Genomic DNA, 21,411 nt, shown 5'->3' with positions numbered 1-21,411 from the left:
AAAATCACACAATTGGCTTAAAAATCATGAGATTTTAAAAAATAATAAATTTGGGTTCCTTTTATTTGCGTTCTGGAACTGGCGCATTTAGGGGTCACATTTTCAAGCTTTTCACAGCAACCTGGAGGGCTAGAAAAAATTTTTTAAATGAAATCTGAGATTGCCACCTGATTCCAGCTTTGAAATTTTTAAGAAAACCACGAAATATCACAAGATATTGTCAACACTGCTATCCAACTTCAATTCCTTTTGTTTCTTTTTTGGCAGAAGTAAAGACAGTATTTTAAAAGATTTTTCCTCTTAAAGGGAAATCTTACTGTGTTGTTGCTGCTCTAATTTTAAATGTGTTGAAAGTATGTTGGCTTTGAAAACAAAATAAAATGTATTATTGCTTACAACTATCAGAACCAGGCATAACATCAGAAGTGTCTGAATCTGTCCATCCGGCATGGTTATTTCTGGGTCACCTTTCACACTGGCATCTGAACCAAGCCAGATGATGTGAATGTGTATTCTGGCTGAGGCTGATAATTGAGAGAATAAGCCAGTAAGTCTGTTACACTGACACAAGAGAAGTCAAGTCTGAAATTGGCTGAACATTCCCTCTCAATTCTTATGCCGTGTAGCCATTTCCAGCAATGTTTGTTCATAGGCCAGATTTGAATGCACATTTATGACTAAATCAACCACAAAGATTCTGGGTTTAAAAGGTGTCCTATCTGTAAAAACAGCTCAACCACAAGTGTACCAGTTTTCACTCTCTTGCTTCTTTAGGCACTAAACTGTCTGGCTCGGTTTTCAGTCCTTTATGTGGTGAAGTTGGGAATAGACAACAGTTCTCCAGCTTCTCTTGAGAGAAACGCCTTCTTTTATCAGGTCACTTTCACTCTCTTCTGTAACTGACCAAAGCCAGAGGAGGGAGGAGTTCAGCTGTAGTGAGCTAGCAAATTTTAGTTGCACTGAAGTAATGAGGATTCTAACTCTACTCATTAGAACACACACTGGTTTGTCTTTTTCAGTGGCTAAATCTACTGGTTGGTTGTCGGGAACAGGAAGAGTTAGTTTCAATAACATTATAATATCAGAGGGTGGTACTTTTTTCAGGATATTAGGCAGCTAAGTGTTGGTCAGGAATTTAGGGCTGAAAGTTCTTGAACAGTTGATCTGATAAGATTTTCACTGTTTGATATGTCACAAGAATGACAAGATTCTAGCACTGTTGAACACAAACACAAACCCTAGTGCTGATTGGGCAGCAAACCCAAATTCTTGTACTGTAGCAGTTGTCAGACTCCACTGGTGTGGTGCTCTGCTCTGTCCAATGTTGATAACAGTCAGCTGTGTGCGAGTGTGCCCTCTGTGTGCTGCCCCGGCTCTGCGCAGATAGCTGACACAGCAGACCCCAAGAGAACCCCCAATGACCTCAGACTCTGATAAAGCATGAAGGCACCTGGCCAGGTTTATTGTCAAATGAAACACAGTCTCTAGCTCCTCGGATCAAATGTCAACAGTTCTGCTAGTACGTATGTGCTCCCTGACAATGGACACAGCTCAGTCAGTGGCGGGACACTCCACTGCCCCCAAGGCTGGACAGACACAACGCCCCAGGGAGACATTCTTATACACAAGTACAAACAAGTTACACCTCATTCCTGACACATTGAGGTGCAACCCCTCTACGTAGCAAGGTACAACCCCTCTACACAGCAAGGTGCCGCTTCTCACCATGTCTATGTTGGTTAGAACAAAACAACTCCATCCATCATAGTACCCTTTTGCCTGTCTTTAGGATGGGTTCACCTGTTCTTTGTTATCTGTGTGTGTAATGTGCAAGTATCGGAGTGTTCTGGTATCATCTCTAGTGTCCAGTACCTTTTAGGTATATGGATTTTTGCAACATCAGCCCTTTCCTTGCCAGCTTCTGCGAGCAGGGCCTGCCTCTGGCTCACAGCTTCACTTTGCTTTATGTTAGCAAAGTCTTGACCATTACTTTAGTTCAGGCCTTAGGGCCTCATACCGGGCCTCTGATAAGGGTTTATGTTTCAGGGCCTCATCTTACTACAGGAGCTTAGTGTCTAGTTTGTTATCCCTTGTCTCCGCTACATTTCTTTGTGGATTACAGTAGATTTTGTAGAATACAAATTCTTTGGGGCTGTGTCTTCTTGGATGTTTGAACCACGTCAAGCATTACGGGACTCTAATAATGACTGGAGTCTCTGGATGCTACACAAGAATTAAAGAATAACTACTGCTATGTAGCATCCCCCCGTCACTGGGTATAACTCATATTGCTTTCCACCTAAGGAGTAGTGTGAATCTTTCTAAGCTAAATCTCATTTTGCTATTTTCCTCCCAAGCCTCAACTATTTCTAGATTCTTTTGTATTAATTCTCTGTGCTCAGCAACATCCTAATTTAATATCAACAAAACATTTCACTAAACTGCTGATGGTGCAGATAAATAAGTTCAGGCACAGATCTCTGTGGTAACCCACTGCACAACCTGTCACACATTTCAGTACTTTGCTGCTCTTTGTCATTGCCATCTGTGGATGGTCTTTCACCCCATGTGACTGTGCTCAGGTCCAAGCCACGTTATCATCAAGGGAACAGGTTGCCTGACATAGGCAGACATCCCCTGGGAAGCTCCATGTTTGTAAACAGACAAAGATAATTGTCCGGATTGCAACACTTAACAGATTTCACTGTCCAGGTTAGATCCTGTCATACTTACAGAGTCAGAACCCAGTGTTTTACTGGAGAGCAAGCCAAACCCCAAGCAATCAGACAGCAGTGTCCGCTAAGCATTCTTCTGCTTTTTAAATCTTGCTAGGAATTTCCCCATTTGGGGTGTTGTAGGAACGTGAGGGACTGATAGCACTAACTAGAGCCAGGCGCGGTGCCAGTTCGACACCTAAAGGAACCCATTTCCCACAACACAGCCTTTAACTGCTTCCTCCTTGCAGAACATTCTTGATTTCAGGGGAGATCTCCTCACACATTTCCCCTTCCATCCCTCCCCTGAGCCTTATGAAAAGCCTAGTAAACTTAGTGGGTCTTTACACTGATTTCAATGGGCATTGGATCATGCCCTGAAAGAACCTGCTTCCCAGTGATCTTCCAACTCAGAGGGAAAGGCTGACCCCAGCTCTCAGCAGCAGCTTCCCTTCAGTCAGCTAGAAAGTGTCATTCGGGAGCAGCACCAGGTGCTTGCTCCATCCCCCAGGTCAGAACCCACTGGCTGGGAAAAGGCTCTGGAATGAGTTCAAGAGGTACATGCTGACCCCTCGTACGGCAGCTGAGCTCCTGGGCAGCAGGCCCACTGCTGGCGGTGGGGACTATTCTTTTGCAGGGTAACCCCCCCACCTGCTCAGTGTTGCGCTGTGCCCCCCTCTAGCGGTGGCTTGGCCTGAGAGCGATGAGCCTGCTGCAGCACTGGCTTACAGAGAGAGGTCTTCTAGCTCAAGCAGTAGAGGCTTATGCAAAGAACCAGAGGTACCCAGGTGTGAGCCCTTCTGCTGATGGTCCAGCTGAGCCCTGGTCATTACACAGGCTAAGTAGAACAGACTCACCACTCTGAAGCGGACAGAGCACTCTCTGATTCCTTGCTAAGGATGATCCAGTCCTACATGCCCTGAATGCCTGAAAGTTCAATTGCCCTCCGAGCAGTTTGGGTGGATGAGGGATGGCAGAGCAGGTCTGTGGCAGCCCCTGTGAAGGCATTAGGATTCAGTCACTACTGTGGGTCTTAAACAGGATGCTATTCTACCCCCTTGGGGGGTTAAAATGACAGCAAGCACCCCTGGCTCAATGCAGAAGGAGACAGCTGAGTCTTATGAGTCCCAAGAGGTCCAAGTTCAGACTTTGTCACTGCCATGTGTGTCCTAGTGCAGGTCTTCTCAGCCCAAGATCCAGGGAGAGTACTCTCCTGCCTGGGATTTCAAACTGACATGCAGTTTGGGGGAATTAAAGCGCAATCACTATTTTTAACAACCTGGCATTATAGAGACCATGAAACTGTTCTATACATTGATATTTGTCTTCACATTAAATTGTACAGCTCTAGCTATTTATACAGATACATTTAATAAATGGGCAATTGCAAATCTTTGCTACGTTAAATTTCTCCAATTTCTCTTATTGGGGATAGGCAGGTGATCTGGTGTTTCTCTGACCACAGAGAACTCTCTATTAACCACATTCTCCTGTATTTCAGGCTGAAAAAACATGTTGTTTTAGATGCATTCATATTAACCAGGCCTGCTTGTAATCATTCTTTGCATTCTTAAGAATTTGCAAGCCTATTTTCAATAAATTATAGGGTTGGTCACGTTATTACATCCATCAGCATTTTAATTCATTCTCTTACCGATTTTAATAATCAAATTCTGAATACTGTGTGATTAAAATGTTCTCTACCGGCAACATATTCTACTGCTACTGCTGGTACCACTGTGAAATCTTAATGGTCACTAGATGTCACTATAATTTTACTTGGTCTTCAAACGTAACAGACTGATGAAATTCTTGTGCACTCTGATAGGCTTATGTCAAAGGCGCTGTAAAAAAAACATTATTAGGGATCAGAAAACTATTCCAAATATAAAGTTTACAGAAAAGAAAATTGTCTCTAGTGGTGTTGTAGCCACGTTGGTCCCAGCATATTAGAGAGAGGTGAGGTAATATCTTTATTGGACCAATTTCTGTTAGTGAAACAGACAAGCTTTCCAGCTATACAGAGCTTGTCTTCAGGTCTGGCAAAGGAACTCAGACCTAAACACTTGCCTTTGGTTGAGCTATTACCAGTAGTTTTGAGGTTGAGTTGATGTGCAAGGAACTATCAAATTTTTTTTTAAAAAAGAGCCTCGGTGGGGAACTTGATAGCCCAGATTTTGAATGTGTCAATTTCTCAGACCCAGAATATGACTGGACACAATTTACTTTTTTTAATGTACTTATAACCCGTGTGAGTACTTACCATTCTGATCCTGATGGTTCCTATATGCCTCAGGGTTAGCTATGGGACTTCAGACTTGTGCTGTAGAAACTGTTTGTATTTGAAAAGACCTCTGCTCAAGCAGCAAAGTTCAAGAGATTAAAGTGCTGTGTCACTTTTGTCAACACATACGTTGTATCCCTTCCCACAAGGCTCCACCCCTTCCCAGCCCCACCCCGCCTCTTCCCAGCCTCGTTCCACCCTCTCCCCCGAGCGCGCCCTGTCCATGCTCCTCTCCCTCCATCCTAGCGTCTCCCGCACACCGCTGAACAGCTGCTCCACAGCATGCAGGAGGCACTGGCAGGGAGGCGGAGGAGTTGATCAGTGGGGGCCGCAGGCAGACGCGAGAGGGAGGAAGCACCCACTCTCTGGTCTGAACACTAGACCACACTGCCTCTCGGATGGTCCAAGGAACTAGTAAAATAGTATTTCCCTGTCGTCATTAGCAGTAGTGGTCAGGCACAAGGTTTGTAGGGCTGTGACAGAGTTGGGGCAGGGGACAGTCCTTGAGCCACCAGCAGATACAAAGGAGGAGAATAGAAAGAGCAACCCCTCAGGATGCCCATGGTGTGAAGAGTTGTGGGCCAAAACTAAGCTATGGAGGTGACCACCCCCCACCAGAGTGATTTCTATGGGTGAAGAATGAGTGGGCTCCACAAGCGGGACCTGGAGGATTACTAAGGGAGCCCCACGAGGTAGCACCTCCAGTAAGAGGTAAAGAAAACACCTTCCTGTCAGGGAAGCGGGCAGATGTGTGACAGAGTGCTGGGAAACAGCAACTGAAAGAGCACTCTGGGCACTGCAACAACAGCAGTTGCGCTGGAGTAGCCCTGATCAGGAAGAGCTGTGCCTAATTCGTGGATTGGGATAGGCTGAGGAGAGTTAGCTAGTTAGCCCTTTACCCAAGAGGTAGAAAAGGCCATGTGTGGATTTATTCTCATATAAACCCGAAGAAAAGGGGAACCCTAAGCTATTGTTTAGTAGTATTCAGTTGCTGAACCAAACTATAATATTCATGGACATTGGCGGAATCCACTAAAAAGTATTTAATAAACAAATGGTGATGTCCTATATGCAATTTCCCAGTATAAGGGACAAAGAAAAGGACTTGGATGAGAGACTAATTGTAGATGGTAACTAATCCCCATACACACTGATTCAGTCAGCAAATGCAGGAGTGGCATGTTAGGGGTTAAATTTCATTGAGGAATGTGTGATGTCATTTATTTGTATTTAGAAATGGCAACCTATTATTAAGGACTAGTTGATACAGGGTTTAATGTTGAAATTGAAAGAAAGACCTACATTTTATAAGGCCCAGAAAACCTCTGGGTGAGAGTTGAGAGGTTCAAATTAGTGCTTTGTTTCCTTTCTGATGATTAGTTTACAGGTTTATGCTGCCTGCTGGAACACTTATCTATTCTTTGGAAAGAGCAATAAATTGTGTGAAAGGAGGACAGCCAGACAGCCTTCTTTCATCCTTGAAACTATCCTAGCTGTGAAGCTCACAGGGAAGAACTTATCCTGGGGTTCACCCCTCTCGGGTTGTTTTTGTTTCCAACTTTTTTAAGTTGTACAGATTCCAATCATTTAGAACCTAAAGGGACTGATACCTTTCCAAGAGCATAATATTGCATTGGTAATTGGTACAATATGAAATATGTGACAACCACAAAGTAAATGCCCACTATAGACGTCTCACGCACTTACCAGACTCCTGGTAAGATGTAAATCAATATAAAAGTTTTTGGTGAAGTCCTCAAGATTTTCAAGTTGGGAACCACTAGCTTAAGTGTAACTTTTATCATCTTTGTAAAATAAAAAACCAATAGCCCAAAGAGAGATTGTGATGGTTATATGAGAAATCAAATTGACAACAAATATTCCTTTGTATGATTATATCTGAAGTTCTGAGTATAGCGCTGTGGGTTAAATTTCACTAAATATCCAAGTTAAAATAGTTAAAAATTTAATTGTAGTTAGTTACTGTTGTTTTAAGAATTGTAATAAAGTTGCTTAGTATCAGTGAGATGCTGAGTTACATATACATGCTTTTCAGTATGGGAGTGTCCTTTAACAATTACTTGGAGTTATGTTTTAGTATCAGAAAATAGTATTAATTATAATCAAGTTGTTTATTGTATTAATTTTGGTTAATGAACAAGTGTTTAATTTGAAATGATAAAAAGCATTTTAGTGTTTGGCATTGGAATGGTAATTTGATAGTGAACTCTGGAAGTTATCTAATGTAGAACAAAATTGAGAATAAAATTTCCCATACTGGAGGCTGGAATAAATAAACTCACCTGGAATTAAAGTTAGTTTTAAGATTAAAGGAACTTTTAAGAGTATAGTACTATTCAGTACACTATTACAGCTTCTTGTTGAATATAACAATTAGAATTAAGGGAAAACAGAATTAAAATAGTAATAATTCAGTTTCTATTATATTTTCAATGATCATTGAGGGTTCTGAGATTCTAAAAGGAACTAAGGGTTTGTCGACACCGGAAATGCTTCAGCAGCTCAACTGCAATGCTGTAGTTGTGCCACTGTAGGACTTCAGTATAGACACTACATATGCTGATGGGAAGAGTTCCCCATCAACATAGGTAATCCACCTCCTCGTGAGGCAGTAGCTAGGTCAATGGACGAATTCTTCTGTCGACCTTCAGCTGTCTACACTGGGGATCAGGTCAGCTTAACCACGTCGCTCAAGGGTGTAGATTTTTCAGTGTAGACCAGGCCTAAGAATATGCCAAAAGACAGACCCTTGTGAGATTGTGATGGCATCAACTGAATGATGGAAAGAATGCATAATACCTGACTTGTTTATGTGATAAAATTTATCACCTGTAGGAGGATCATCCCCAAAATTTGCATTGTTGAGTGGTAAGTGTCAACATTAGAAACAGATCCTAAAGGGTGTGATCCAAACCTATCAGTGCAACTGAATGGAAAACATATTCATAAAAAGCAGATTCTACCACAGATTGGTAGAGGAGCAGCCTCACCTGAAAATCCTGAGCAAAGAATCGTGTTGTTCTGGATCCAGAAAGCTCTTCCCACTTCCTTTAGCAGTACTCCTGAAGGGTCAACTTCCTCACCTTAAAGAGAGGAATTTCTTTAACTGAGTCCGTCATAGACAAAACCTAAGGAGGATTTGGGTACGCTGGTCCAAAGCTGCCTTGGGAATGAAACTTCCCTAAAGGAAGGACAATCCAGTGATTAGGCTGTTAGCCTGGGATTCAGAAGACCTGCATTTAATTCTCTGCTCCACCATAGAGTGGGTAAGTCATTTAGAGGTACGTCTATGCTTCAGTACAAAACCTGGGGCACTGAGTCTCAAAGTGTGTATCAGCTGACTTGGGCTTGCGGGGCTCAGTCTGCACGGCTTAAAATTGCAGTGTAGACAATCAGGCTCACGCCAGCCTAAGTTGAATATCTACATTGCTGTGTAGATTCCCACAGCCCGAGCTATAGGGAAGTGAAGAGCTCTAGCGCTCAGTGCCAACAGTCCAGAGTTAAAGGGTTCATTTCCATTCTCTCTGATAGTTTAATTGTTAATCTGCAGCCATTCCAGGCAAAATCCAAAGACTAAAGATTTGCAGGAATGCTCATAATACCAAACAGGAGCTTCTGTGACCTTTATTCACAATTGGCACAAGCTCCTGCGAGAGCAGCAAAATACTCCAATAGATTCTTGCAGCACATTCAAAAGTTCATGGCATTTAAGCCTAATTTTCAAACCCAGCCTCCATGTGCAAAGCAATTGTGCGCATCGGTATGTACCCAAATACATACACACTCTGGCATGATGCCCAATTACTTTTGTATGTACATAATGTGAGTTCATGTGTGTAGGTATGCAAGTATGCTAGATTGTGCACATATAAAAGTAGGCCAAGTATGTGCCCCACCATTGAAAATCAGGCAGTTAAATTTCATCCTTTATATCTGCATCTCTGCTAAGCCTGCCAGCCAGAGTAGGAATTAGTACTAATTGGGTTGATGTGTGTGTGAGCAACATGGGCATGTGTCCATTGGAGGCAGAAGTGAGATCAGGCAGCACCCCAAGACACTTCACCTAGACTAATGAACAGCCAGCATATCCAGTCACCACCAATCTGGAGCATGGCGAAGTCAATATATCCAAGAATTGAAAGTTTCTGTGTTTAATGGCAAACCACCCCGAGTCAACTGGCCCAGCAGGGTGTTAAAATATGCTGTTAAAATGATGTATGAATCCCTACACTGGATCAGTTCTTAAATTGATTGACACCAGTTGATCTCCTCTACTTCTGTTTGTGAATCTGTCCCCTCTCCATGGGTCAATTTTTCCACAGGTTTCACTAAAATTGCCGTCACTTACCTCATCCCAGCCATGAATTTGACTATGTTTCCTGCATTTCTTCTTGCCACAGGTACACAAGAGGAAAACTATTATACCAGCAAAAATCAATCACACGTGCATTGCCCAAGACAAAGAGTTGTTTGTTTTCTCTTTAGCTGTAAAACTTTCCATCCAGTTCTACTCTTTAAACTGATCATCTTTGTTCTTTTGTAACACAAGTTAAGCAGGTTCTCTGAGCCTAAGGAAATCTATGCGAGCATTTCATCTAGGTTACTTGCCTGTACAGATTCAATAACAGAAAACTCCTTCTAAGTCAACTCCGCTTTAATCTCCATTTTGTCCTTGTACATTACCATGGCTCTGTTGTAAAGGTGTAATATATGGTATTTGAAATGCCATGGGTGATATAACACCATTGATTATTTTTCAATCAGAGCCTCACCATTAAAGTCATGGGAAGTGCTCTTTAAAAATCAGTGGTGTAATATGGCCCATCAGACCCACCATTCCGACCAATAGAGGTATCTGTTCATTCTACATTCCCAAAGGATCCACAGCATCTATCCCTTAGCCTCAGTATATCTATAACCAGCTGTATCATGGAAGTGAAGATTTTTTTCTCCCCTAGCGTTATCCTGTTTCTTCTCTTGCAACCAATACTATTCATCCCTGGGCAAGAAGTACTGGAGACATCCTTATTTAAAGGATCTTTCTGTCTGAATTAGCTGGGGGTTCGTTCAAGCTTGGTATTGAGTGAGGAAAAGACAGGCAGGACCAGGGTAACACTGAAAAGCCAAGTGGCTGCGTTTATTTAGGGATTTCTTTACACCTTGGGCCGGGGGAGGAGGCAATTCCCAACTGGGACTCAGATAAACAATATAAGCAAATTCAAACCAATAACAATGTACTGTATACTGCTCACCACACCACCAAATAGACAGGCACACCAATCTCTCAAGGTAGGAATCGGGTTCGTCAGGGCGGTGCCCGGTGCAACACAGAGAAAGAGACCCACGGGCCACTGCCTCAGCCACCCTTGTGTTCACACAGAGGATAAATCCAGAGTGTGGTGCGGCTGCAGCTGGGCAGATTCCACTCACTCAGACCGCGGGGACTGGACCCCCTTGGTCAGCTACCCTCTAAGTAGAGGCAGCTCCCAAGTTTAAACACACACACACACTGGACACAGACAGAGCAGTGATTCATTCACATAAACAGTTTGCAATTAACAATCCAATAACAAGTATACAATTATACAAGCTAGCTAAGCAATTGTGCAATTCTGAGCTCACTAATACAATCCTGATATCCTGAGCAGATATTTGGTACCAAGTTAGGGAGGGGAACAAATAAGAGGCTAGATAAGCTAACTGTCAGATATCAAAAAGCAAATACCGCACTCCAGGCGCAGCTGACCAGCAGAACAGACACCAGAAGCATGACGAGCTGACAGGGATCGGGTCCAAACGACAACGAATCCAAACGATACGACACGAGTGCACTTTACCAGGAGGAGACCCTGGCCGAACGAGTGATCAGGTCCTTCAGCTAACACGCGGATGCTCCACACAAATTTGGGGGGGGGGACCTAGTTTTATAGACAGGTCTCACTCCCTCGTGTCAGTATCTGATTGGCTCCCTGGTCCCTCCTCCCTTCAGGTTTCGAGCTGTTGCCACCCCACGTCGGAAGGCTTTGCACACGGCACACTGGAGTTGACGAGTAAACAAACCTGACCCTTAGATGACTGGGTCCAAAAAGAGCGGGAAAATGAGTCGCTGGGCAGAATTAAGTCTCTGTATGCAGTACTCTGGAGTTGCTGGGCAGAACTAGTCTGACCTCCAGACGACTGACCAAAAAAAAACAGGTTGCTGGGCAGAATCAGGCCTTCATACATAGAACTAGCCTGACCTTTAGATGGCCCAGCAACAGAAAAAGCAAAAAAAACCAAAAACCACAGGAGAGCACAACTGACTTGGTTGTGGATTCCACCTACTACAGCAGTTTTTACGAGAGGTTTTTGCCCCCTCATATACAACAAGAACCTGGTCCAAAATGGAGGCTGCCTTGTCCTTTTAGCAGGACAAGATGGCCGTGGACCGACAATTGGCCATACAGAGCCATAACTATGAATCGGATTGCGACACTTTCCAGTTCCTCTTCTATCACAAGATCCTTTTAACTACTGAGGCCCTGTTGGCTTTCAAGACAAGTCAAACAAAATAGTCTGTATAAAGCCAAGCTCTTCTGAGCTAAATTCAAATTTGTTTTCATTTGCTCGGTGAAACATAGTGTCTAAGTACAAAAGACAGTGTGCAGGGCTCAGAACTTCAGTCAAGACTGGCATGTGTAAAAATGATCTCCACTGATTGCTTTGACTTGCAAATGTTTCCACTCAGAAAAGATGCTTGGGTTTTTGGGAGTCTTAATCAGACACTGGGACTGCCGTCCAGGTGCAATTTGACTACAATAGTATAGAAAGAAATGTGAAACCGCTGACTTATACGATCCATTCTTCTTCCATAAATACAGAAGAGAAAAGGGTTGCTTAGATACTATGTTCCAGTAATTGTACCTGTACATTTCTCACTTTCCTGCCTGCCAGTGATTAGTAATGTTGGTTCAGGCTATTGGTGTATGATCATCGTTTGCCTTTGGAGGTAACAATATGTGCTCTTGGGATTAACGTGCTGATTTAAAACAAGCATGTTTACACATTCAGTCTAAGAATAATACGTATGTTATATGCACTGGCAATTGTCCAGACCTTGCCACCACATCCTACATAACTCCTAGCTGATCTTTTCTTTCTGGCCAAGATCCTCAGAGGTATTTAGGCACTAACTCCCACTGAAATCCCTACAGCTCAGACTCTCATCCAGTCCGTCATTTTCTCATGTCTTGATTACTGTCATTCTCCCCTCTAGCTTCTAGTTTCCTACACTGCACCTACCCCTCAGTCCATTAAAATCACAGCTGCTCGGATCACCTTCCTTGACTGAATCACTTCTCTAGCTCCCAGCCATCAGGTGTGAGAAAGAGAGCATCTTGCATTCCCTGGTATTGTGCGCAACAGTATTTACACATGGATACAAAGGCATACAGTAACATCTCTGTGAAAATCATGCAGTATTGAATGACAACAACAAATCAGTCCATCTCCCCCATTCCCTCACTCATCCACCCACACACACACACATACGGCAGCCTTAAGCAGAACTGCGCTAGCACAAGCCAGAGCTACCTCTCAGGTGAAGCAGAGGAAAACCTACATAGGTTCTTCCATGCCACCCATCACTGGCGCATCTGACTATAGTCTCTATTTTCCAAAAAGCAATTTTACTATAGTAAAAGGGTGAGGCTCAGGGCTACTCAGCGTCTTCCAGTTGCTTCTGGGCAATTTTCTTAGCTTGAGCTAGGAATCTGGGCATCAAAATACTGGACCAACTTATGTGGGTGAAAAAGACAAGCTCTCCAGCTCTTCTTCAGGTCTGTGTAAGCTCAAAAGCTTGACTCTTTGGTCCAATACAATTGAGCCAATACAAGATATGACCTCACCCATCTTGTCTACCTAATATCCTGGGACAAACACAACTACAACAACACTGCAAACATCATGAATGGGAGGGACAGGCACCTTTCTCTCCCTCTTCAAACGATGGCTTCCTAAAAGCTGGAGTTACTATCATTTCCTTTGTGGGCACAGACAGGGGTAAAGGAAGGTTTTCTTGAACTCCCTTCTTCATGGTCAGCACTGCACTGGGCTCTGCCATTTTGGGTTTCAGAGATTCAATGACGGAGTAACCTCTACTTGGAATAGGGTCTCTGTTGGTTTCTACTGATCTCTGTTAGTCAGAAGACTGGTAGCTCTGGGGTAGCCCATGGATCCTGCTACCAGTAGGACCCAGCAGAAAAGTTTCAACTGGAATGTCCACAAAGGGTTATGTTCTTCTAAACCAGGTCTCTAGCAAACAAGTTGATTTCAAAGGGAGCTAGGCACTTAAATACCTTTGAGGGCCTGGGCCTACGTGTAACCTAGCACAGGCACTAATGGGAGCTGAGGCTAAGCCTCTAACCCTGCTTGAGGTGAACTTTTTTTATGCAAAGCAGTAAACGTCTTGCTATTTTTCATTCTTGTTACTTTAAAATGAGTTATTCCACTTGTCTACCTATATTAATCCCAACACCTCAGGTGTCCTGTTACACTGGATTATTTTATTTGTTGCAGTGTTGTTGCAGCTGTGTTGGTTCCAGGATATGAGAGAGACAAGGTGGGGGAGGTCATATCTTTTATTGGATCACTTCTGAACCCACCTTGTTTTGCTTTTGACATTCCTATTTGTGATTCAGTATACAGTGGCTTTGTGATCTGTATTCTGTCTGAATGGGCTTTCTATTTATCTGTAAAGCTGCCATGCGAATTTAATCTGTTTCTTTGAGGTCGAACCCTTTTCATCTTATAGGTGAGCAGAAGAAAATTGATAGCTTTAAACTCTCTTTGAATTTTGTTGCCCAGCTGGAGGGAAACGAACCCTCTCTTTATAAATTGTGAAGCAGAATTGTCTTCACTGTAAATTTACGCCAGTCTGGAACACTGAACTCCACTTAATGCATAATGTCAAATGTGCAGACAAACTAGAAGATAATGACCATTGTGGAATGAGTATTAGTGATACTATTATCAATTATTATTGCCCCCAAACATTTCCTGTCTCCTTTCCTTAGGGTGGTATTTTCAAAAGAATTCAGTTATTGGCCTAACTCTGCTGCCATTAAAATCAATAGGAGTTTTATCACTTACTTCAATGGAAGCATATTTAGGCCAATGCTGGATGGATTTGAAAATCTCACCCTGGTGACACACTGACATTAAGAACAGCCCCAGGGAAGAGGGCTAGGGGCACCAAAATATCTGGTAATGAATTGCAGCTGGCTCAACCAGTTCAAGCATACCCCAAGTCTTTAATGTCATGAAATGTATCTGGTAAGTTTCATGCAAGGTGTCAATGAAAACCTCATGACTCACTGGTTATTAATACCATGGTGTAATGTGGACGCAAGCATCTGATGCAAAGTTATGGACATCAACTGAAGTTATAATTCTTAAAATGTGTTTTCCAGTCATGCAGGAATTACCTCACCTTAGACAAAGGAATGTCATTTCTCCACCTGCAAGTTACTTCCAAAGTGCTTGGAAAGATAATGAGAATGTATTTACATCCCACATAAACAGACCCAGCAAGCTAACAAGGGGTGAAGGCAATTGTCACACTATGGGGTGGGGGGAAGGAGATAGGCAATCGCATGTCTAATGTTCATTCAGTTGCACAAGAGGGGGCAGAAACTAAATAATTTAGTTGCCTAATTCACAGCTGGAAATAGACTTTTGTTTGGACATCTCCTTCAGAAGAATCCTCTTCAAGGATTCAATGGACTATAAAAGAGAGGGGTCGAGAAACCCAATGTTTCTCTCTTTCACCTAAGAAGACAAGGGTACCAGCCTTTTGACTTTGGAGGATAGATCCTGACCCAGGAGCTCCGTCAGCCATATTGATGGAAACCAAGTTTACCTTGAACCAAGTTTAGCTTGCTAATTTTTAGTTAGTAGAAAGCGTTTTATCTATATTTCTCTTGTAACTATTGCCAACTTTAATCCTTATGCTTGTACTCACCTAACACCTCTCTCTTTGAAATGAAAACTCACTTGTTTTACTTTTAATCCAAACCAGCCCAGAGCTGTGTTTGAACTGAACTGTTTGGTAACTCCAGGTAAAGTAACAAACTGTTGGATGTTGACTCTTTAAAGAGCAATGAATGTTAACATTCTGCTGATTCTCCGGGACAGGGCCGGACATTTCAGGATACCTGTTTTGGAGAAAATTCTGGGCTGGGGAGAGTGTGAAGTCACCTTACCAGTTGTGAACCATGGCTAGTGGGGACCAGTGGAAATCTGTAGTATTGCAGGCAGGCTTCTGGATCCAAAACATTGGACCGGGCTGCCCAATACACAGACATAAAGCGCATGTTTGTTTCTGACTGTGGACATCCCCAGCAGAGAGCTACAGTGGCAAAGTTTTAAGACACTTAAAGGTTATAGGGTCAGAGTTGACAGCTCTTCACTGGTCTGGATTGCACCTCAGCATGTAACACACATCACATCAATGCTATTTCGTCTAATGAAGGATCCTAGTGTAACCCCCCATAAATCAGTAGACTTGCCCCCTTGGACCAACTTAAGGCCTGGTGTAAGTGGACGTAACTCCTTGGATTTCACTAGCTCCATGTGTACTGCTCAAAAAATTAAGAAGAAAAACCACAAAGACTAAATTTCAGACACTGGGAAGGAAAGGAGAATCTTGACAGAGAGCCAGATCCTCTCCTGCTTTCTGGTTGTTTGTACTGCTCAGGTATTGCCACGCAGTCAGCAATATGCTCTAATGAGCTGGCTGGAGATTTATGCCTGCTTAAGGAAATCCGCAGGAGGCATAAAGTCAGTATAGCCAGTTCTATGCCAGCTGCTTCTGCCCCCCCTGCATAGCAGGCATGTGGGCAGGGTGGGGAAGCTGGGAGTTGGGTCACTGGAGCATACTGTGCTGCAGTGATCCTGAACCGGATCTAAATACTACCTGAGCCAACCCCTGGGTTGAGTACAGTTTGAGCAGATGTCAGGCTGTGCCCCATGTTGCTCCGAGGAGAGAATTCTTCCAGATTGGAGCCAGGAATCCGAGTAGGGGAAATAGCAGGGCTGGATTAACTTGTAATTCGTGGCATGAGTTTGAAGGATGCACTGGAGAGAACTGAGAAATCATAGCAATGTGCTTATTTTTAAAGCAAAATAATTTTCTCCATTCTTTACAGAGCCATTTGGGTTGCGGGTGGATAAGTAGCAGAAGGAATTACAGGTGGGATGATTCTTCTCTCACTTATCCTTATGCAGGTGCAGAGCAAGGAGGAGCTCCACTGAAGTCAATGGAGCTACACCAGTGTAAATCAGAGAGGGATCTGGCCCTATACGGTGCCTAGAGGATGCAGGCATTTTATCACTATCTATAGGTATCATTTAAATAATTAGTTGATGATAGTAAAGCACTTTGAAGATGACAAGCACTGGATAAGTGCTGGGTATTATTATTTATTATTAGCTGTCAGTGATCACAGGCTTTGAGTTCCTTTGAAACTTTTCTTTTCAAAACTCTGCCCTCCTTCCGACTCTCCTCCGCCCCCCAAGAACTCCTCCTTCTCAGAGTGCGTCATCAAGGATGTGCAGATTATAGTAATGTACTGGTCCATTTTGTTGCTCAGAAGGCCAAACCCATGATGGATGGTTGCAATTGCATCACATCTATCATTTGGTTACATTGCTTGGACTAGTATTGAAACATTTTTCATCAAGGTCACTTTTTAAAAAATGTAACCGACAGAGAAAAACTAAAGGACTAAACCAAGTTAAATAATAAAAATGAAATCTTGTATCCTTTTCACATATCTGAGACTTTTCTTATTGAGTTTTACTGGGAAGGGAGGGGTATTCATTATTTTTTTAAGAACCAAGAGTAAAATGTTAAAAAATGCCTAAGTGACTTAGGAGCCTACAGGCTTGTCTGCATGAGAAAACCACACTGGTTGAACTAAAGGTTAGGTGTGATTTTTAAACCAATTTAGTTAAAACTGTGCAAACCCGTTTGAATGAGTGGCTTATTTTTGTTTAGCTTAAGTTGATTAGGAATCAGCTTAAGCTAAACAAAAATATGCCACTTTTAAACCAAAATGAGTGTCCACGCAGGGGCAGAAAGAAAGACCACATGGGGAGAACGTCTAGGTGCATAAACTTCCCATCAGAGCTGAAGACAGGACAGTGAAGGAATGGAATGGTTAACCTTTTATCTCTACACCGCCGCTGTTACATGCAATTTCTGTGGTATATTCCCCTGTGTTCTCTCATTACTGAGTCATTCAGGTGTCAGCAGTGTTTTCTGGATATCCATAGTATGTCTTCAAGGCATTTGTGCTTTCTTACATTTGGAGTTAATAGGTAGGCAATTGCCTACCCATCCTCGGAAAGTCCTGAGTTCTGAGCAGTACCTTCAGTCACATTAGTAGCACTGGGCATATTAATGTTCTCGAGGTCTGTGAGCTCTTGCACACTTTATATTCATTGGCTTCTTTAAATATTTATATGTATCAGTAATAATTGCAGCTGGCTTTGTATTTACAGCATCTTTCATGCTGTGTTTGTTTTTGTTCTTAGTGGTGCAGTGACTGACTGAATTCCCATACTCTTCTCCTCCCCTTGACTAATGGAGGACGGACTGCTCTGTGACTGTGTTCTTAACGACAGGCTCAGAAGCACTTTGCCTAAAGAATAATTACGGAAGGAAATGACTGTGCTGAATCTTTCCTTTGCCTCCTCTCAGACGAGTAATGAGGCATAGGTGGTGCATGGGAGGTCATAGGAGGGTCAATTGACCTCCCAGATTTCTTGGCCTGCCAGCCGCAGGGCTGGAAGAAAGGCTCTGTCCTCCTGCTGGGCCTTCCACCTCCCCGGCACGCTCGACATCCATCCCTGGTAGCAATACCCAGGCGGGGAGCGGAAGGGCAGGACCAGCCTCTTCTCATGCCGGCCAGGGGGCTAGTACAATTTGTATTGTGGGGGTGCTAAGAGTCATTGAACCAAACTGTAAACCTTGTATCTGATGGAAAACACTTCAAGCCATGGCGTGCGGCAGCATCCCTGCCTCCATCACCTATGACACTGGCCATTCCAGGTTGCTGCTCTGTGCAACGTGGCGGCTGCCTGGGAGAGCCCAGTTGGGGAGCCTGACTCCTCTGCTCCCCGCCCTGGCTTGGCTGCCAAGGACTGGGGCCAAGCAAGCCGGAGCTTCCCATCCCCACCAGCATGTTTTTGGCTTGCTCTGCTTCTGTCCCCGGCAGCCAGGCCAGGGCAGGGAGTGGTGGGAGCAGGCCACTGCCAACTCCCCACGAGAAGCAGCTCCATCCTGCTCCCTGCCCATGCCTGGCTACCTGGGACAGGGGCTGAACGTGCTGGGGGAGGCTTGGAGGTGCAGCGGGAGAAGGACAGTAACCTGAGGTAACTCTGGTGCTAGACACAGGGTGGGAGGATGCTAGGGAAGGCTCTGAGAGCAGGTTCCCTGGCCTCTGCTCAGCCAAGGCCAAGGCTGGCCCAGGCCAAGCCCAGAGGCACATGCTCCCTGCTCCTGTGGATCCAGGAGCCGGCGTGATTGGCTGTCCTGGCTCAGGGAGGTGGGGCTGGAAGTTCCTCCCAGAGGAAACCTGTTGAGTGGTCACTGCTCCTCCCTTTTACATTGTGCCCCTCCAGTATCAGGAGGCACCCATCGTCTGTGTAATGAGGGAAAGTCTCAGTCCTTGGCAACAGGACCTGACCCCACTGTCTCAGGAAACACTTTCTAAAACATGCACTTGGTTGTTGTGAAAGTCGCTGGTGTGACAACTGCGCAATCTGAAGTTCTCTGTCAACACCCCAGTAGCAATGCAAGATTCTCCCTCAAGGTCAGACCAAAGCATATCAACACAGACCTCTAGTGGTTACGGAGAGCATTTCAGCTTCTAGGCCTGAGGGTAAAACTGGAGTAATGCCACGAGGAATCAGGCCTGGGGATTCTGCGGAGATTGCCACCTTGACTGCTGGCGGTCAGCCACTGTTCTGCTGATCATTTTGGGGATGAGGAAACAAGTCCATATAGCTCCAAATCATTCCATTCAGTGTCCAATCAGCTGCCAGACAATAACAGAATTGGTCACTACCAACTTAACCATGACTGGCACTGTAGCAATAACCCACATAACACGCACTGTGACTGGCTTCTTGCTCTAAGTCAGAAGGTCAAGGTCAAAGAGATGATGACTCCAGTCCAGCTTAAATGAAATGTGAAAATGCTTGTTAAGTTATACATGACAGCACCTATCGGTAAGTAACTTGGCTCTGAGAATCAAGATGTGCAGCTGATTTAGGCCACCTGGGTTTGTGGGACTGGAACAAGATGGCTGACTTGCAGGAGATGTACTAAACACACTGAGGAGAGGCAGCTGCCATAAAAAGTGACAGAAAGCTGATACAAGATGGTGATACAAACAGAACATGGACTATGTGTTGCGATATGTCTGGGTTAAGTAGAGACCTGGGAAGCTGCTAATGTACTGACATGACATTAGGAGACAAAGGCATAAGAAAGCTGGAGATCTTTGTTTAATAAATAAGTTGCCATATTTTGCCCTTCCCTGTTGCTTGTAAGAATTGATAATTGTTGCAGCTGCATAAGAAATGTGGGGATCTAAAGGATACCTTTGGGGTAAAGCAGTGTTATCTCCTCCTCCCTTCCTTTCCCAGCTACATAAACAAGCCTTGGCTTATGGCTCCTTCCTCCCTCCCCTGAGAATTGCTGGCTAGGGAGATTTGTGGCAACAAATTGTTGCAAAGAAATATATTTTCAAGGTTAAATGCCTGTGTAATATGTGTAATGCTGTGCACAATAGCTAGGGTGGGGTTGCTAACAAAATGGGTGTTTTTATTACTTAATAAGGGTTTTGGGGGTGTTGTATGTAGGCATGTACATACTAACAAACAAAAAGAATGTGCTGTAGCTAATGCAGGGTTTACTGGACAATTGGGTCCAAAGGAACAAGTATCACAATAAAGAAGCCCATACTCATATCCACCTCTGGGTCTGAGGCAAAGTTCCAGTGTGTTAACAGAGTGAAGTACAGAGTGCCCCATTGCACTCTTAATAAATTGTATCTGGTTGAACTTTAACTCGATGCACACAGTGAGTTAAAGTTTAATCACTTGCAATTTATCAAGGGTGGCTATTAATGCCATGTTTTATCAGCTTCTTATCTCCACAAGCCAGCCTTTCCCTAATGTGAAATACTGATGCAATTAGCAAAGAACATCTATTAGTTGAAGCATTTCAGGTTGGTCCTCAAAGTTTCAGAAGCAGAGCTATTAAAGAGAATTTAAGGCAGAGGCCAAAAACATAGAGTCCTTTTTTCTTTTGCAATCCAGCCTCTTTGTGCACTGCTCTGAGGACACGAAGTGGCTGGAAAGGTAGTAGCTCTCCCCAGTTAGTGATTCCCCCAGCTGGCAAAGCTAGCTCCTACACCACCCCTTTCCACAGACCAGGGGACAGGAAGGGCAGAACACAACCACACTGCTGTGAGGACCATAGGTAGCCAGCAAAACTTAAAGCAGACCCTAGATGGCTCTAAAGGACCTGGGAACAATATGTTTCTAGTCCCAGAATCAGAGGGCTGCAGGGGGCTTCTTTTCCCAGCTGCAGCCAGAAGATAGGCGTGAGAGAAAACTCTGGCTTACTGTCTTCAAAGATTGTCTGAGTGTGTGGCTTGCTTTCTTCAAGTAGCGCCATCTTCGTCACAGTGCTTTCACTGCTCTTCCCTTTGTGATTTTGTCCCCAGCTCTCCTCGATGTCCTCCCACAAACACTTCTGCGGACAGTGAGAAGCTACAATAGCCCCGGTAATTTAAGCAAAGCCAATGTCAGTCAGCAGAAAACATTTGCTAATGGACATAAACTTTGCTTGATGCCTGTTCTGCCAGGAAGAGGATGCAGCCATTGCAAATCTTAATGCCAATGGCTCTCTGGGCCAGGTTTGTTGACTTCACCAGCAAATATTTGCTTTGTGGGACAATTAAGTTTGTTTCTCAAGCTATTACAATTTTGAGTTTAGCTGAATAATCTTTTATGATGTTGATCTACGTTGTTGACTTGACTATGTTGTTTAGTTTGTTCCCCTCTGAACATAAACTGTTCCCTTGACCGAGCAATGAAATGAAAGCTCTCGTGTCACTGCGGTTTTTTGTTTTTCTTCTTTTCTTGTTGGTTAATTCAATTCCCCTGCTCCATGAATGATGATGTCCACTTCTTATTAACTGATCAATGAATGTACAGTGCATCCTAGGACTCAGCAGTTGCACCCCCATATGTTCATTTTCACCACGCCCGGTGCTTGGTAACAGACACAGTAAAACCAGGCAGATGTTCACTCCAGCACGGCATTTGGAACTGGCG

At 43.8% G+C, this 21,411-nt stretch overlaps 1 protein-coding gene across 11 annotated transcripts in view; it reads right to left on the bottom strand.

Moving 5' to 3' along the window:
- The window catches only part of LOC123349063 (arylamine N-acetyltransferase, pineal gland isozyme NAT-3-like), a 28,840-nt gene that overhangs the window by 4,633 nt on the left and 2,796 nt on the right, over window positions 1-21,411 (bottom strand). The window contains exons 1-3 of one of the 11 annotated variants that reach the window (XM_044986786.1): window positions 8,010-8,475; window positions 4,978-5,068; window positions 3,572-4,558 (exon numbers count right to left, since the gene is read on the bottom strand). In XM_044986786.1, the coding sequence (XP_044842721.1) occupies window positions 3,572-3,722 (151 nt within the window). In that variant the 5' untranslated portion in view covers window positions 3,723-4,558; window positions 4,978-5,068; window positions 8,010-8,475. Of the gene's footprint in view, window positions 1-3,571; window positions 5,150-8,009; window positions 8,476-21,411 lie in introns of those variants that run through there. The other 10 variants (XM_044986788.1, XM_044986795.1, XM_044986790.1 and 7 more) reach the window with 10 other exon arrangements.

This window comes from Mauremys mutica, chromosome 14, assembly GCF_020497125.1.
Source record: "Mauremys mutica isolate MM-2020 ecotype Southern chromosome 14, ASM2049712v1, whole genome shotgun sequence".
NCBI lineage: Eukaryota > Metazoa > Chordata > Testudines > Geoemydidae > Mauremys > Mauremys mutica.
This window is presented reverse-complemented; position numbering and strand designations above follow the sequence as displayed.